The sequence below is a fragment of the Trichoderma harzianum genome (assembly GCF_003025095.1).
Source record: "Trichoderma harzianum CBS 226.95 unplaced genomic scaffold M431scaffold_16, whole genome shotgun sequence".
Lineage (NCBI taxonomy): Eukaryota > Fungi > Ascomycota > Sordariomycetes > Hypocreales > Hypocreaceae > Trichoderma > Trichoderma harzianum.
In genome coordinates, this window is record NW_020209264.1 from 716,903 (window position 1) to 733,862 (window position 16,960).

Consider the following 16,960-nt stretch of genomic DNA (forward strand, 5'->3'; position numbering starts at 1 on the left):
TTCTGTAATGAAAGTACGGGGTCACGTAACGATCTAAATATTTTAGAACGTAGTCGAGCATTCTCTCATTGCGAGTAAACAATTCTTGCAAAGGTGTTCAGCTATTTGTCCATCGATCTGCCTCACTGATGAAGAAATTCCAGTATATAACACCGACAGCAACAAAGTTTTCTCAACAACGTGGTGCATTTCTTAGGACATATACATTGAATTGGATCACCCAACTTGCTACTCTTTCCAACTACATATCCTGTCATTTATTTCATCTTTCTTCCCACCAAGATCTTCTTCGTTACATTGCAACTAGCTACCAAGCATATCGAAAGTAATGCAGCTCTTTGTCAGTCAGGTCAAGGAAGTCATCTTCCTGTATGGCATTTGGATCGACTTTGCCATATTTCTTGTCACGTTGTTTGTTTTGTAAAATTAGGTAGGTCATCAAGATGAACGCCAACACAATCAAAGCCACAAACGAGGCAATCATTCCCCGAAAGCCTGTGGGGTAGAGGGGTGCCTCCGAGTCAATGAAGAGCTGTGGTGCGACAAGATTTCCGGCCGAATAAGCAAGAAATATTCCTGCAGAAACGGCCGTCTTGCGCGACATTCCAGCGAAATTAGAAGCAACGAGGCTCAACACCATTATATAGCTAATGGTGTTCGTGAAGAGAATGTACACGCCAGCCAAACGAGTGAGTTTGTCGGATGCCGGCACGTAATACACTATCAAGCTGCCAACCAAAGGAGGAATGTTGGATAAAATAATGACGACGCATCGAGCGTTTCCTATATAAGAACCGACGATACCACTGGAACCATTAGCCTACTATAGGTATAAAAGAGGTGAAGAATAACTTACGCAACAATGACACTGAAAAGCTGAATGGCATGCTCGGGCATAGAATATATAGTCGCCTCGAGGTTGGTATATCCGAGTCCCGTTAAGATCAATTTGTTGAACTAGAAGGTCAACATAGTTAGCAACCCATTAGGTTTGTGATTGATTGGATAGAGGTAGGATAAGATGAGCGTTGCGTTGAAAGCATCGACCTGGCGGCGAAAATGTGGAGTAGCGAAGACTCGAAATGTGGGCAGCGATTGCTCGACACCTCAGAAAAAAAAAATGAAGAGGTGAAGGGGATAAGTTGTACTTACTGCTGTTAGTCCACCACCTGGAAGGCATTGGATAAATGCAATACAAAAGAATATCCACGCTTGGGGGTCCACAAGAACAGAGACCGCTTGTTTCCATTGCCAGTGAGAAGAACTTATCCCGGTATGATTCGACATTACACGCAAAACAGCGATCCGTTTCTCTCGTTCGTTCAAAAATTTCATCTTCCACGGAGAATCGGGCAAGAATAGCATGAGGACCATAGACCAGAGGACTGTGAACCCTCCAAAGGTGATGAACATGTACTTCCACGGCGAAAGCGAGCCATGGCCATGGCCAATACCGTAGGCAATAAGATCTCCAAAAAAGGACCCAACAGAGTTGCCTGCCCACCATATACACGAACGAAGAGAGTGTTCCTTGCGAGTATAATATTGGCTGGTGATCAGCACAAATGCCGGGTTCGTAACGGATTCAAAAAGGCCAAGGAAGAAGCGTGAGGTAGCAATGCCTGCAAAGTTCTTGGCTGTGATGCCTAGTAAAATGCAGGCACCCCAGCCAAACACATTACCGGCCAACCATTTACCCATAGGGACTTTGTGAAGCAAGTATGCATTGACTGGCTGTCCAACCATATAGCTAAAGAATGAGCGTTAGTTGTTATGCATCGACCGTCGTTCGTATCGGCGGAACATCATACCCAAAGTAAAAAATGCTAGCAACCCAGCTGTACTATTGACCAACGAGATGCTGTAATAGCATTAGTATCTGACTTAAAAGCTTTCGCCACAAACACACTTACCGTATCATCTTTAAGTCCAAAGACTGACGCGTTAGACAGAATTCCCTTATCTAGAAAATTCAAGGTATACGTCCCAAGTAGCTGGAAAGAAGTTCTGTCAGCAGGTTCTTCTTCATAGCTCTATAGGTAGCTTATAAAACATTCCATGGACGATGCCAAATATACTCACCAGTGGCATTAGCATTAAATCGATTTTCCACCGCACACTACTCGCTTCCTGATCTGTATAGACGAAATCTTGATCCTCTGTAGTTTGGAGAAAGTCAAGAGCATCATCGTGATGTTTGTGTAACTTCTTGGTAAAGATGTCTTCCCCAATCTGATGAACATCACTCGGCTCTACAACAAGTTCATCGTGATGGGCTGAGTTGATTGCATTCTTGTCTGAAGCCATGGGTGTTTCCACACGAAAAGACAGCTATGCCTTGCAAAAATTGTAGGTTTTGTAATTATACTTGCCAGAGCCATTATCCCGGTGAGCACTGTCCTCTTAAACACTTTTTACATCCATCGAAATGCTTTGGCCGCTGCTTATCTCGGTCTTTGCCAAGAGGTGAGGAGAGCTTGCTATACAGCTGCCGAGGGTGGGAGAAGATAGGCATCTCGCCATGACTACCAAGAAGGGTTACTATGCCGACCCCACAAACCCACAGCCAGACAAGCTAGCCTCGTACATGGTTGCCATGCCGAGATGGCGATACCTTCAGTGATATCTTCGGAACAGATCTTTATGCCGTTCTATGTCCGATTACCTCCTTGGATGGCCACTTCCTGCACTACTACATTAAGGCCATCTTTCCCTGCTAATTCCCAATGGCTGTTAAGTTTCTTTGGCCAATCGCCAGCCTCCAGAATCTGCTCACCAGAACAGGCTAGGTTGCCTAGCGCCAATCCACCATGATGCTGCCGTCGAACTATCAGCATATTGTTCTCAGGGGACTACCATATGAACGTGGCCATACCCATGGAGAACAGGCTCGGCAGAAGATTCTTGATAGCCTTGCTCACTATCACGCCCCAGGAAAATTACTTCCATGGTATGGATTGAACTCTTGTATTTTCTAGTCCTTTTCTGGTCCATTAGATATTTCCGTATTTAGGCATCTGTATTCCACATTTACTGACCATGTGCAGGGAGACGTCTCTGCGCATCATCAAGGAGGTATATCTCCCAGGTATAGAGAAATATTTTCCCGAAGCACTCCCGGAGCTTCAAGGTATCGCAGATGGAGCCGGCGTTGATTTGGATGAGATTTTGTTCCTCAATGCCCGTTACGATCTTGCCAGGGTTCGGGGATCAACTATTCGACCTTGTCCCTCGAGCTCAAATACAAGCCCCTCAAAAGCCGCCGTAAATGCCCATGGAACTCAAAATGGTGACAACCGAACCCAAAACGCAGTTTTGGGCGATGATATCTCAGATATGCAAGAGCTTCAAGAATGTACCACTGCTGGATTCCTTGCTGAGTCGATGAGCAATGGTGACATTATCTTGGCCCAAAATTGGGATATGTCAGCCAACGTTTACCTTAAAGATACGGCTGTATACCTAGAGATCCACCCAGATGCATCTGAAGATCTACCCGCTATGTTTGTAATGACTGAAGCGGGCCAGTTGGGTCGCTCAGGCTTTAACTCTGCAGGACTTGGCGTCTGCGCGAGCTCTCTCATGTCAACTGAAGATTACTTCCCACTGAATCTCTCTCTGCCTCCAGGGAGTCCACAGGAACCACTCTTACCAATGTCGCTGGTCCGCCGACAGTTCTTGCACAACACCAATTTTGCCAATGCACTTATAAACGTCAAAAATGCCCCGAGACACCTATCGAACAAGCTCATTGTCGGAACTGCAGACAACTTTATCATGTCTTTGGAGATTACGCCAGGCGCTGTTCACCTCGGATATCCTTCCAACGGAGATAACTTTGTGGTAGCATCGAATCATTTCACCAGCGAATCCTTCCAAGCAAGTCAATGGAACGATCGTTACCCCGGTGGTAGCAGTTGGTTCCGCGCCGTCAGAGTCGCACAAAGAGTCCGGCCATCGAATAACAAACAGCTCACGGAAGAGAAAATAACCGAAGCGTTCTGCGATCATTTGTCACTGCCTTCATCTGTCTGTCAACACATGGAGGATTGCACGGTCAAGAACGTACCAGATTATCCATACAAAGGTGCCCAGACAACTTTGGCTCATGTTCGATACAACCTAACCAAGCGAACGACGAGCGTTTGCAAGGGCCCGCCTTGCATGGGCAAGTTTGATCAGTATTCTCTACCTATTACAAGTAATTTGTAAGTTGCAGTTAAGAATAGTAGTATTTCTTTCATTCCATAGAGGTTTCATTTACTGACCACTTTGTCATAGAGGTCAGCATGAAAACAGAGAGATTGATGCCAACTACACGATTGTAAATGGCAAACTCAGGAAGCAGGAAACACCCTAATAGTAGGATTACAGGTCTAACATGAATTGTGTTTCAACAGTAGCATTCAACACTGATTGTGCTTAAAATTTTGTATGGTGCAATGTTGGTCAGATACTGGACATTGCATGTCAAGTGAGCAAAACGGCATTCATTTGAGCTAAAGAATAGAAAGCTGAGAAAATATTCACTTATATGAAATACAATAATACCTCATTATATTTACTAGTTATATGCCATCACAAACAACATCATAGATAAATATAAATGCAGAACTGTGCTCGTGATTGGAGATGATACCATATCCAAGAACAATAGTCCGAAATTAGTTGCATCTTCAATACAATGGTAGCATTTATTTTAATATTGTACCTTCTGTGTTTGCGAGCTGGTCAGAGTTACTGATCACCATCATGAAAAGAATCTTGCACAGTAAAACGATACTGATCCCCTCTCTCAAGATACACAACACGCTCTCGCAGGCCTTCCTGTTCGACTTCATTCTTGAAATCTGACAGTGGTGACAGGAAAATGTCATAATCATCAAAATGAATTGGTATCGTAATATCTGGGTCAATAAGATGGATCATCTGGATTCCTTGTTTGGCATCCATAGTGACCATGACCAATGGCGCAGAGGGCCCCGGAATAGTTGTGCCTCCCAGATGAACTAGCATAAGATCAATTCTCTTGCCATTGAGTCGCTCTGGTATCTCTTTCAACTCATCGACGAAAAGAGTATCTCCTGAAATGTATATGCGGTAACCCGTCTTGAGTTCCTCATCAGTATTCTGGTCGAAGTGGTGATCACAATTAGTAGTGATCCATCCCAACTCCAGGAGCCATCCATTTGTGGGTGGTACAGCACTCAGTATATCATTGATGACAGACAGAGGGCCCGGGGGGATATGTTTTCCGGGCATACCGGTCACTCTAATCACAGATGTGGTTGAGTTACCATTTGTTGGGTCGGTATGTATGCTTGTTGGGTCTTCCAGTAGTATACTCTCGAAAACGTCCAGGTCGTGAATAGCCCTGAAAGGCTCAGGGATAGACTTGGATGTCAAACATGCTTTGGCATGAGGAGTCGTAATAATCGGAAAGTCCCGATTGAGTGAGTCCTCAACCAGCTGATCAAAATGATCTTCATGGTAGTGAGACAACAGAATGCAGTCCATTTGAGGCAATTTGTCGAGGTCAACAGCAGGATTGGTCTTGCGCCGGGAAGTAACACCAGGCCCTAAATGAACATGGTCTCCCGCATGCAAAAAGTTCGGATCTGTCAAAATGCGAAAACCGCCCCATTCCAGGACAGTTGTAGCGGTTCCAATAAAGAAGATACTGGCATCTTCCTTACCGTCTGAAACGCGAGGATGTGTACGGACATTTGTGATTGGTAGACTAGTGGGAATTTCTCTATCCTGAGCTTGTGAACCAAGCAACGAGACTCTGGACTTAGGGCCAAGGATTAGTCGCTCTGTCGGTTGCATTGTTGATAATAAGAATGGCTTATTGGAGAAATTAGTTGGATGAAGGGAAATTAACCACATGAATTGTAATATATGAGACCCGGCTGTGTAGAACACTTCACCTAGGGCTCCAGAGCCATGATGCTTGATGACGCCACAAAGACGTAGCAAATATACAACCTATACATCTAAAGAAGGATCACACCGCACGGCGCTTATTCTCGGGTGTGGCAAAGGGGAAAAAAAAAAGAGCAGCTGCATTGCCAGGTATCTAATAATGTTGGTCAAATGATGCATTGAACTTCTTTACAAGCTAATATTTCCCGAGCTATATCCTCGGTAATTATATGAATCTCCATATGCGTGCTTATTCGGGTACTGCTATAATGGCGCTCTGTCCCGTGGCATCATTGTATACGTTTTTGCTCAAGACTTTTAGGCCAGCGTTGTTAAGCAGACTAATCCACTGCTTTTCAGTTCTTTCAGTTGAGGCAAAGCTAACCATCATGGTCATGTCGATTTCGGTTGATCGCGAGTGGGCGCCTTTGTTAGGAATAATAATCTCGTCGATAACGAGTACCGATTCTGAAGACATCGCGGACAGAGTATTCTGAATGATGGCGATACTCTTTTCGTCTGGGTAATCATGTAGTATGTTACGGAGGTAATACACCTTTGCACCTGTTATTGTGTTCAGTATACTCGCAGACGCGAATGGCTTACTGTGGGCGTACCTTTAAGTGGCTGCTCGGTCCAGATATCATAGCTTTGTTTCTCGACTCCTTCAACTGGAATAGCTTGTGGAATAACAAAAGGTTGGTCTTGTAGCACAACACGGCCTAGCAACTTAGGATGGACTTTCTTGAGCAAAGCGCACTGCTGGCCAATGCCACCGCCAATGTCCACAAAGAGAAGGGTGTCTGCAGAAGGATTTGAAGCGTGTTCGGCGAAATCAAAAACATCCAGCCAAGATTTCCGGCCATCATGAAGCTCAGACATCCACAGGTTAAAATCGTCCATGATTCTTGGTTGTCTCATAGCCCATGCAAATGCTGGTTCTTTGGTGTTGTGGGCGGCTTGGAAGGGACTATGCACCAAGTCATCTGGGTTGGCATACTTCGTATCGGCTAAAAATTGAGGTGCAGCCAAAAGACACGGCATAATGGCCATGAATCTATTGATCACCGAATTAGTGCGGAAACAGGAGCGCTGTGTAAGAGAATTTGACCTACGAATGCGCGATTCCTGCTTTAAAGCCTGGGCGAGCTAAGGTGCGAGTAATTGTAGTGGCAGCATAGCTGTTCTCATCAGCCTCCATGATAAGATCATGAGAGGCTAAGAAGCGAAGAATACGGCCTTGAGATATGGATTAGTATGCGTTAAACTATATAAAATATACTCAACGTCGTTGAAAGCAAGGGTGATGAGCATACTAAGTAGCAATGGATCAGCTTTCGAGGACTGGGCGAGTGTCGTAGTCGTGACTGGAACCATAGAATTGGCGAGCGAGTTGAAAATTCCGAGCTCACAAGCAATATGAGAGAAAGTAAGGATCATGGGCTGCCGAAGAACATGTTAGTTGTGCCCCACTACTGAGTGAAACACCGTATTGGTATATTTGACTTACTGAATTGTTCACTCGGTAGATGGTATCAAATGGGTCCTCGGTAACATTCAGTAGTTTCTTAGCAGCGTCATAGAGCGCGCGTCGTTCCCCAGCATCAATGGGCGGGGAACTGGCGGCAGCTTCGAGCTGTGATGCAAGGCTCAACATCGTGGACTGAGATGTTGACTGGTTTTTGGCTTGATGTTCAACGAATGCGAACAGTAAAAGTCTAGTTGGGAGAGAGAGCGTACTTAAGTAATAAATTGGTTAAAGATACATGGACTAAGAGACTGTTATAATAGAACCATGATAATATCGAAAGATGGAAGGCTATTTCCTGGGCGAATAATGCCCACGATGCTTAAGCTGCAGCCCATTGGCAGAACCTGATAGTAACGGTAATGCTAGCTGCACTGGTGCATACTAGTAGTGAAGTACATCCACTGCGCCACTTCCTTCGAAGCTATCTGTTGGCACTACTGCAGTTACTAAATGCTTAATACTCCTTCAGGATTGCTGAAGTTGATGGGCGTTCCAATTAAATTCCTGCGAAATGACACAAGGGAGGAAGATGGCATGAATCGTAGACAAGTTTGAATGGTACCAGTCTTTTAGGACAGGATACTGGGCCACCTAGGTAGCAAAGGTGTTAAAGCGAGCTTACTTTCTTTAGTCAGCGAGTCTCGACCTGTTGACAGAACCGAGCTAATACAAAAACTCAAATACAAGTAATAGATCGCAAATATATGGGTTGACGTAGTGCGTAATAGTACAAAGCCAAGAGTTGCATAAGAATTAGTAAGATAATGATCAAAATACCTGGGCTTTGGGAAATTGGCTGGCTTTATGTAGTTGGGGCCAAAAATATATGCATATCAAGTAACTTTATTATGGACGTTGTGTATAGGTTATCTACAGTACTACGAAGCATGACTGAGAATTATACGCGGCGCAAATCGAGAACTGACTCATCCCTTTACGTAGGATCTTTCAACAATGGCTTCATCACGTAGGAATATCCCCCAGTGCTTATAAACGGCAAGACAATACCATGCGCTTATAAAGAAACCAGCGAATTAACGTATTGACCAGAGGTAACAACAGGTATTCACTACTCCATATAATTTGAACCAAAGGATTAAAAATATAAAGCAAAATTCTCGGCCCATAGCCAAGACGATGAATCGTCAGACAGCTCATGGGGTGGCGACATTGTAAGCAGATAACTACGCTTGTTCTAGCAGACTGGGCTTGCCATTGTGGTACCTAACATATGGATCTTATGATGACATATTTATTACATAAGTATCTAAAATAAAATATTTGTAATTATGAACCTCTTTCCGACAAATTCTTTTCATTTTTTACGTTCCTTTGATACGGAATCAAATACGCGGTTGGTTCATCTGCTGATGTGAAAAATGATGGCAAATCCAGAGTGAACCGTTCCACTAGTGCGGAGTTTTTGCTAGCCGACCGTATTCAGAGAGATGCAGGAGAAGGAGAATGAGTAAGCTGTAAGCCATTCTTGCCAAACTGAGACTTCTCGAACTGCCTTTTCCCCTTTCTTATCGGGCATATATATACCGACTCGGCTGTTAAAGGACAAAGAGTATTGTCAACAAACACCATGACGAGGCCTCCGATACCCTATACTCTTTGAGAACAACTGGCTTTAGGAATTCCGCTTAAGCGAAACCCGTGCACCGGAAAGCAGAAATTTACCTGATTGGGCAGATCTTGACGACTGGGGAGAGTCGACCTCTTCACCCTTCCGCAGATGACGGATGATTATTGATTCATTGAACTATACAATATGGTCTACGAGAAAAATGAAAAGACTCTACAGGTTGAGTGAGTCTGTCGCAAACAAAATATGTTCATGATCCAAAAGCAAAGTGCCTTCTCCTATGGGAGATTTGGAAAATTTCCGACGATGTTCTCTTTGCAATTTACGATTATCTTTCAACACTCAACATCTGAAAAAAATGCTGATACAACTAATTGCAAGCGCCGAAGATTACAGCTCACATTAAGCAATGTGGCTTCGCAATAAATACTACAGTTTACTTCGTATTAATGCGTCTATGTGGGGACAGATTGACTGCGCCTCTATCCAGATGTCAGCGTTTATCTCCAATTCAAGGGACAGATAAACAACAGATGCGCCTATACCTAAACCTTAGCACTATCTTGAGCTAGGAATCTACTGTCATAGGCTGTCCTTAAATAATGGAAACGCGTAAAATCTTATCCCGGGGTTCTTGAGCTGTCTACAGGCCACACGCAGTATCGATTTGCCCCGAATCCCGACGTGTTCTGGCGCGGCTAGGTGATACCTCTGGGAGACGCGCGTTTCAAGATTGGAAAATCTGAGAGCACAGCCTTTTTGAAAAGGGGGAAAGCCTTCCATTGTAACATATTTAAGACTCTAAAAGCATCATGTGTGTCTATGATTTTTAATTAGATTACGCGCCAACATTCGCTTCGTTACCTCTCAGTCACCTTCGTTTCTCCTGTTCGACACTATATTGTCATTCATAATATTTCTTTTTCAACAATTCAAAATGAGTTCCGGTGATAATTGTATTGCGGACTGGCAGCACGTGTCATACTCCTATTATAAATATGTCCCATCTCTTGCGGCTGCAGGGATTTTCAGCGCACTCTTCTTTTTATCACTTGCCGGCCATTCCTTTCGCATGGTCAGAGCAAGAGCATGGTTTTTGACGCCATTGGTAATTGGTTGCTTATGTACATAGCCCGAGAGAAATGATACTACCCGAGGAAGTTGCAAGTAACTGACCGCTTCGAATAGTTGAGTTTGTTGGCTTCGTTGGCAGGGCTGTTTCAGCAGAGCAGAAGCCTGGATGTTGGACTGAGACACCATATCTTGTCCAAACACTATTTATATTACTTGCTCCAGCCTTATTTGCAGCATCGGTCTATATGTCACTTGGACGCATTATTGAGCTTGTCGATGGAGAAAAGCATGCGATTATAAAGCGAACATGGCTTACCAAGATATTTGTTTGCGGTGATGTGATCTGCTTTCTTCTTCTTGCTGGTGGTAGGTTTTAAAGTCAAGGCATATTGCACACCGTTTGGGAGACATATCTAACATCAGAATAGGAGGCGGTATGCTGGCTTCTGCAAAGACCAACAAGGCCGAATTCGATGCGGGAAATAATATAATCATTGGAGGCCTGGTGTTGCAGCTTCTCTGGTTTGGGCTCTTTGTTGTCATAGCACTTATATTCCACCGTCGAATGATACTAGCTCCGACCGCACGAAGTCACCAGGCCGATATAAAATGGAGAAGCTATCTCCACGCACTCTATGCTGCAAGTGCGCTTATCATCATTCGAAATATCTTCCGTCTTATCGAGTATTGCCAGGGCAGTAATGGATACTTGCTGACTACAGAGGTTTTTGTCTATTGTCTGGATGCCCTGCCAATGTTCTTGGTTGTTGCTTGGTTTCTTTGGAAATATCCCGGAGAAATGAGCCCTCTCCTTCAAAAGCAGGCCCTTTACAACAATTCAATGCACGAGATCTAATTTCATAGAGTCCAAGATCAAATTATAGAGCTACTAGAGCAGAAAGTTCGAGATACACATATGTTACCCGCTTTCTAGCATAAAATTGAACTTCTTCTGGGTGTTATCAAGTCCTGTTATTAGTTTTTATCCCGGAATATCTTCTAATAATCCATATCATTATAACGCCAACTGACACTGTCGTGCAATGGGAGTTCTATACCATTGACTGTGCACATACTCCATACTAATTTTTGTGTCCATGTTGAAGGGCTGTCACTACAGTCGCAAGAATAGTACTATTCTTATTCAAGAGTCTGGAAGAGAGTTACTCGATTGCATATATTAGTTCAGTGACATTTATTCTTCGGCTACTTGAACAGCATCTGCTTTGGTCATTTGGCGTTTCAATGCCAATTTAAGTCCTTGATGAAACAACTACCTCAATTCTAGGTAGTGATCAATACTTCTATTACCGCAACATTCTCGATATCGTGAAAATACTACAGATATCTATCTTGCTATCAATCTCTTCAGCCAAGTCTTTCCAAATTTTGAAGAAGTCTCATCTATCGACGCAATCGTTTTGTGTTCTTTGTACTACGTCTCCGGTCCACTTTCTGCTTTCTCTGAGTGAGTGTGAGTGTTTCAGTGTTCCTTGCAGATATAAGACCGAAATATAAAAGTGGTTACTTTACGAAATCCGATGCCGTTACCGGAAAATTGATAGTATTTCTTTGAGAAGGCCTTCCAATCCTTAGAGCAGAGACATGTGAGACCTACGGGTATGGAAGGTAAGAATAAGAACTAAGGATTTTGTCAAGTATAATGAGGCAGCATGGTGAATATGCGGTGGCTGAAGTTATATACGTCTTTTGCATGTTCATGGAGGAGCGTTGCTTTTGATCAGAGGATCAACAGGAGACGAAAATTTCGTCCTTCTCATTTTTTTTTTTTGGATAAGAGGTAAAAATTAACATTTGTTCTCGTATACTAGAATGGAAGATTCATAAACAATTACCGGGATGCTAGAGCTATTAAGCATTAGTCGATCCTCAACGTCAGATCTTTGGGTATTTTGACTGATTATGGGCCATATTAGGCAGTGGATGACATCCAAGGCCATGTTTGTCAACCAGCATAATGGTCTGAGCAAAAGAGGTAAGAAAAGAGAGGGAGATAGAAAAAGACATAGGGAAAAGCATTTATAGCCTATTAGTGTAGTTCGACTATCAAACGTAGCAAGATGTACAGTACTATACAGGTTTAAATCTTCACCTTCCACTCTACATCCTCCCAGCCCGGTCGCCGCCTCATCTTAACGTTATCTAGCCCGATTGGCTTCTTCGCTCCTGCATTCAACGCATAATTCTGCGTAACAAATCCATTCTCGGCTTCACAGTCTAGAGCCATAATAACCAGAGCGCCAGAAGCAAGGATCTCCATCTTGGCGAGATGGCGACCAGGACACAAGTGAGCCCCACCGCCATATGGTACAAATCCCTGAGTCTTGACTTTGCCTTTACTGTCCGTTGCAATGCCGCCTGGTAGAAACTTTTCAGGTCCAAAAGTTTCAGCGTCTCCACCCCAAAACGTATCCCGGTTATGCAGGAGGAATGTAGGTATAGACACTCTCCAACCCTTTTTAAATAAAACCTCACGTCCAGTATCTGGGTCGGTGAGTACAACGTCTTCGAGAACCGCTCGATTACATGTCGGCGTAGAACCAATGCGGAGAGCCTCCTGATAACAAGCATGGAGTAATGGGCATTCAGTCTCGGCGCGCCCAATATCAAGCTCCGCTTGGCGACCGTCAGGAGTTTCTTTGACAGTCAGAACGGATTCAAGCTCTTTACGGAGGGCTTGTAACAAATTCGAGTTGGCAAGAATATTTTGTATCATGGCAACAGCTGTAGGAACAGTGTTAACCGTAGCGACGGATACATTGAACACTTCGATACGAGAGTAGTCCTCGATGCTGACGTCCATCTTGCGTGCAGTGGTAATGCCTAGCTTCACAGCATCACTAGCAAAACTTTCATTTCCACTTTGGAAGAATTGTTCGAAAGCCTTGGAGATTTTGTTGAGAGTACGGACACCAGTGGGTGCGATGAGATTGGGGAGGAAGCCCCAGCTAAGCCGTAGTTGGTTCTCATCAAAAGTCCTGTAATTATATATTCTTTGAGTATTAGAACGTATGAAAGAGCTTTGGAATCTCTTACCAGATGTCTTCAATGATGCTCTTATCAAGAGCCACTGGGCTTCTTGGCCCGTATAAGCCATTAGCTGTGCCCAGTGTAATGACATCCCGTAGCCATTGGTAAAAGTCTCTTGTTGCCCATTCTGCATCAAACGCATTCACAGCTTCTGCTACTACATCTGAGCACATCTGGCCAGGCAGATTAACACCCGGACCAGGGGCAAGTGCGTGACCGAACTCTTCACGTCGTTCTCTTAGGGCTGGGGAGCCGTTGTAAAAGCCTGTGTGGTCGATACCAAAATGGTGGCCTGCATCCTTGCTTAGACCCAACATCTTAGGCGCCACATATGCGATAAGAGGCTCCATAGACATTGATTTGGACTTCAGAGCGGCATGTGATAGTCCCGGCGTTGTGACAACATACGTTTTGTGGCCCATGACACTGAGTGTATAGGCAGGCCATGATGTGTGATGCCTTGTCAATTTAGTATGCAAAAGCATCCATATTCAAGGGATATCAGTTGTTCTTACCTCATACGGTCCATATAACTGACTCCATACCTATAAAACCCTACAAAATGACCAATGAGTGGTATAGATGGCTTCACAATAGGTGGCTCTCTAGGATCGTGCCCCGAGACGTCAAAATAGTGCCAGAGAGCTAGAAGGACACAGAAACCGAGACCAACATATACCGACGAGTGTCTGGTAGCCTCCCCGGTGAGGTTGTCAAGGGGTAAGGAGGAAGAGGTTGTGTGAATATCCATTGTTGGTAGCTGTGAGACTCCCTCTTTGTGAGAGACCACTGATGGTATGGCTCACACTCAATATGGTCTGGCTATGTACGTGTATGAATGACGACGCCAGATCCCAATTATGTATTTTTGCGTGTTAGAGAATGTCGGGAAAGTAATTATATGTGCGGTAAGCTCTAGGGATATTAGCACAAACTGAATACTTACCTGCAGGAAGTTCCTTGTCGACTACGTCGCTTATCGTCAATCTTACGAGTGCTTAGAAGAGTTTTGTTTCATCCTTGGTCCAACGTGGGCTTGTCTATAATATGCTCCTGCATCGGGTAGTGTGCAACGGGCGCGCGATTTTAGATCCACGAACCAGTAGGATATGTTACTTCAGCCAATCATCTACAATACCGTTTCTTGGGCAGAACCTCTAAAAATAGGCCACGACGGCGTTCTCCTCGATAACATTGCCTGATTAAAGTTCTTTGTGCATCTCTTCTATCCTCTATTTGGCTAGTGATAAGCGAGATCTTTTAATGCAACATAGGATCTTACAGTTCGTACGGGATTACGCAGGAGGGACAGGGAAACGCCTGTGTTCATGTTAGACCGACGGTGGTGTCAAATGGAGATTACTGGCGCTAAAGTAAGGCTCGGCTATAGTAATAAACTGTGGATGATCGAGGCCTGTGCCTGGTGGCTGTGGCAGGTCCACAAAAAGTAATCAAGCAACACCAACTGGCCCAAAAGACAATATGGATGGGCGTCATCACAGACCCCATCGTGACTCAAGTGTTTACTCGCGAATCCATCAGGATTGTGTGATCTATCAGATTTATTGAGGGAAATTAGTCTTGGAAGGGACGTGTTTAGTAGCAATAAACTCGGTCCGTGTCATCATGCCCTGGTGGCTGATTCTATGCTATACACACCCCATCAGCACCAACACGAACCTAATCAGCTCACAATTGTGAGTCTGCTCGCAGTTTGGGACTTCAAGATATGAATAATTTAATGGGCTTGTTGTGGCTCAAGCCCAAGGCGGAATTCACCCTATGCTTGCCTACTTGACACTCGAGAGCAGGAGTCACCTACACTTGACGGTATTTCGTGTCGTGTGTCTTTTATGCTCGTTATAAGTTCTCATTTTTCAGGCATTCACTCGCATACTGTCACATTAATACTCCGTATTGCATACTCTCGAAAATTAGCAGAGATGGGTGTCCAGTCACTGCTTGCACTGGTCGTCGCGGTTGGCGTCACCTCGTATCTCAAGCTCCATGGCGCCTCATACACTGCAATTCTACTTGGTCTTCTAGCATCTACAGTAGCCCAGCTAGCTATATCATTGGTATTCTCAAGTTTAATCTACCGGTGGTTCATATCGCCAACGAAAAGTCTGCCCCATCCTAAAGTACGAGATCCGAACACTATGAGATTCTCAGGTATGAAATATGACTCACTTTTGCTAGGATACTCCCTTTATCTTGGGCAACTTGATCCCATTTCTGAGCGAGCCATGGGGATTTCCACTGGTACGCTGGCAGCGTACGGTGCCAACCACTACTAGTGGCTTTTATCGTGTGTTTCTGGGCCCATTTGACTATCTCATCCCCAAGAGTTCACAAGCAGTGACGACGGTCATGACCCAGCCGTATTTGTTTCATAAACCCGCTGCGGTTCGAGATGGACTTGTTGAGAGCTTAGGGGTTGGCCTCGTTGCTGCTGAGGGTTCTGTCCATAAAGTACGTGGTCTCAATTTGCATCTCAGACTGTCATCATCGACTCTAACTTTCCTCATAGCGACAAAAAAAACTCCTTACGCCTATATTTGGGATGAGTCGTAACAGACGTCTCGTTCCTCAGATGTGGGCGAAAGCCCTTATCTTGGCAGACAAGATGCAAGAGCTTGTTACCAAATTTGATGGCAACTCGGACATACTTTTTATGCATCCTCTGACCATGGCAGCGACTCTCGATGTCATTGGTGTAACCACTCTGGGTGTTGATTTCGACTCCGTGACACGGCCTGATCAACCCATTTTAAAAGCATATCAGCGCGTCTTTCCATCATTTGAGAATCAAACCGCGACCGAGAAATTTTTCGGCGCAACTCTTCCCGCAATAATTTCACCGCATCTGCTCTTCAAATTGCCATTGAAACCAATCCAGGAGTTCCATCAGGGCATGACCTTCTTACAAGATTTCTGCTTAGCTCAGATTAGGCAAAAAAAGCAAGAGATTGAGGATGATAAAAATGACAATATAGATGTACGGGAAAAAGGTAGGCTAATAATCCAGTCAACGGCACACACTCTTGCTCTAACACCACTCACAATTTGTGACAGATATTCTCTCTGCTATTATTGCTTCTGGCCTTGAAGATGAAAGCGAGATTCTTAGCCACATTTTGACAATTCTCGCTGCCGGACATGAATCTACAGCCATAACGTTGGCGTGGGCCATCTTCAAACTCGCGCAGCACCCCATTATCCAAGATAAGCTGCGGGCCGAACTGCTAGCAGCAACAAGAAACATGAAAGGAAAAGAGATGACACTTGATGAGATCAACTCTCTAACGTACCTGCGATGCTTCCTGATGGAGGTCTTTAGACTTTATCCAGCGTTTCCAGCAATGATGAGAGAAGCAGGCAACGGAACTCTGGTCGGTGATCTCCATATTCCAAAGGGAAAACAAATCATGGTCAGTCCGTATGCCGTCAATCGATCACAGGAGCTGTGGGGAGACGATGCAGACGAGTTCAGAGTCGAACGCTGGGAGGAGTCGTATAGTGGCGGAGCCAAGAGCTCTCAGGCCTTTTTGACATTTTCCAGCGGGCCACGTATCTGCATTGGCAAAGACTTTGCCACACTGAGCCTGAAAGTATTCTTGGCGGTTTTGGTGTCAAAGTTCCGATTTGAAGAGGCAATTCCCGGTTGGCACCCGATCATACAAAAGGGGACGAGTCTTAAGCCTCAAGGGCTGAAGGTGAAAGTGACGCTGCTATAATGGATATATTGTAGTAAATAATGTATTTTTTATTAAGAATAATTTGTTACATTC

At 44.4% G+C, this 16,960-nt stretch overlaps 7 protein-coding genes across 7 annotated transcripts; 3 read left to right on the plus strand and 4 right to left on the minus strand.

Annotated features, from left to right (window-relative positions):
- Nucleotides 1-185: 185 nt before the first annotated feature.
- Nucleotides 186-2,307, minus strand: M431DRAFT_20418 (hypothetical protein; the record flags this gene model as incomplete). The annotated part of the gene is made up of 6 exons (XM_024913369.1): nt 186-806; nt 857-957; nt 1,153-1,750; nt 1,812-1,843; nt 1,914-1,994; nt 2,083-2,307. The coding sequence occupies 6 exons, from the start codon at nt 2,305-2,307 to the stop codon at nt 308-310; spliced, it is 1,536 nt and encodes a 511-aa protein (XP_024769647.1). The 3' UTR covers nt 186-307.
- Nucleotides 2,308-2,772: 465 nt separating this feature from the next.
- Nucleotides 2,773-4,549, plus strand: M431DRAFT_542560 (hypothetical protein). The gene is made up of 3 exons (XM_024921128.1): nt 2,773-2,950; nt 3,048-4,208; nt 4,282-4,549. The coding sequence occupies exons 1-3, from the start codon at nt 2,811-2,813 to the stop codon at nt 4,358-4,360; spliced, it is 1,380 nt and encodes a 459-aa protein (XP_024769648.1). The 5' UTR covers nt 2,773-2,810; the 3' UTR covers nt 4,361-4,549.
- A 1-nt stretch (nt 4,550) lies between these two features.
- Nucleotides 4,551-5,863, minus strand: M431DRAFT_512713 (hypothetical protein). Its single transcript, XM_024919891.1, has one exon. It carries the CDS (start codon nt 5,827-5,829, stop codon nt 4,738-4,740), a length of 1,092 nt encoding a protein of 363 aa, XP_024769649.1. The 5' UTR covers nt 5,830-5,863; the 3' UTR covers nt 4,551-4,737.
- Nucleotides 5,864-6,090: 227 nt separating this feature from the next.
- Nucleotides 6,091-7,654, minus strand: M431DRAFT_524440 (hypothetical protein). Its single transcript, XM_024920576.1, has 5 exons — nt 7,436-7,654; nt 7,242-7,368; nt 7,041-7,164; nt 6,543-6,982; nt 6,091-6,489 (listed from the first exon to the last, which is right to left on the minus strand). Exons 1-5 carry the CDS (start codon nt 7,580-7,582, stop codon nt 6,176-6,178), a joined length of 1,152 nt encoding a protein of 383 aa, XP_024769650.1. The 5' UTR covers nt 7,583-7,654; the 3' UTR covers nt 6,091-6,175.
- A 2,327-nt stretch (nt 7,655-9,981) lies between these two features.
- Nucleotides 9,982-11,085, plus strand: M431DRAFT_153133 (hypothetical protein; the record flags this gene model as incomplete). Its single annotated transcript, XM_024912870.1, has 3 exons — nt 9,982-10,168; nt 10,233-10,484; nt 10,547-11,085. 3 exons carry the CDS (start codon nt 9,982-9,984, stop codon nt 10,972-10,974), a joined length of 867 nt encoding a protein of 288 aa, XP_024769651.1. The 3' UTR covers nt 10,975-11,085.
- A 1,134-nt stretch (nt 11,086-12,219) lies between these two features.
- On the minus strand, nt 12,220-13,920 carry M431DRAFT_96951 (hypothetical protein; the record flags this gene model as incomplete). The annotated part of the gene is made up of 3 exons (XM_024924884.1): nt 12,220-13,117; nt 13,176-13,628; nt 13,685-13,920. The coding sequence occupies 3 exons, from the start codon at nt 13,918-13,920 to the stop codon at nt 12,220-12,222; spliced, it is 1,587 nt and encodes a 528-aa protein (XP_024769652.1).
- A 1,192-nt stretch (nt 13,921-15,112) lies between these two features.
- M431DRAFT_96587 (hypothetical protein) lies at nt 15,113-16,906 on the plus strand (the record flags this gene model as incomplete). The annotated part of the gene is made up of 4 exons (XM_024924840.1): nt 15,113-15,310; nt 15,369-15,641; nt 15,700-16,180; nt 16,245-16,906. The coding sequence occupies 4 exons, from the start codon at nt 15,113-15,115 to the stop codon at nt 16,904-16,906; spliced, it is 1,614 nt and encodes a 537-aa protein (XP_024769653.1).
- Nucleotides 16,907-16,960: the final 54 nt, after the last annotated feature.

Coding starts and splice junctions, on each gene's coding strand:
- M431DRAFT_542560 (XM_024921128.1), top strand. CDS start 2,811: ATGATGCTGCCGTCGAACTATCAGCATATTGTTCTCAGGGGACTACCA. Junction 2,951..3,047: donor CCAGGAAAATTACTTCCATG/GTATGGATTGAA, acceptor GACCATGTGCAG/GGAGACGTCTCTGCGCATCA. Junction 4,209..4,281: donor CTACCTATTACAAGTAATTT/GTAAGTTGCAGT, acceptor ACTTTGTCATAG/AGGTCAGCATGAAAACAGAG.
- M431DRAFT_512713 (XM_024919891.1), bottom strand. CDS start 5,829: ATGCAACCGACAGAGCGACTAATCCTTGGCCCTAAGTCCAGAGTCTCG.
- M431DRAFT_524440 (XM_024920576.1), bottom strand. CDS start 7,582: ATGTTGAGCCTTGCATCACAGCTCGAAGCTGCCGCCAGTTCCCCGCCC. Junction 7,369..7,435: donor TCTACCGAGTGAACAATTCA/GTAAGTCAAATA, acceptor GTTCTTCGGCAG/CCCATGATCCTTACTTTCTC. Junction 6,983..7,040: donor AAAGCAGGAATCGCGCATTC/GTAGGTCAAATT, acceptor GGTGATCAATAG/ATTCATGGCCATTATGCCGT.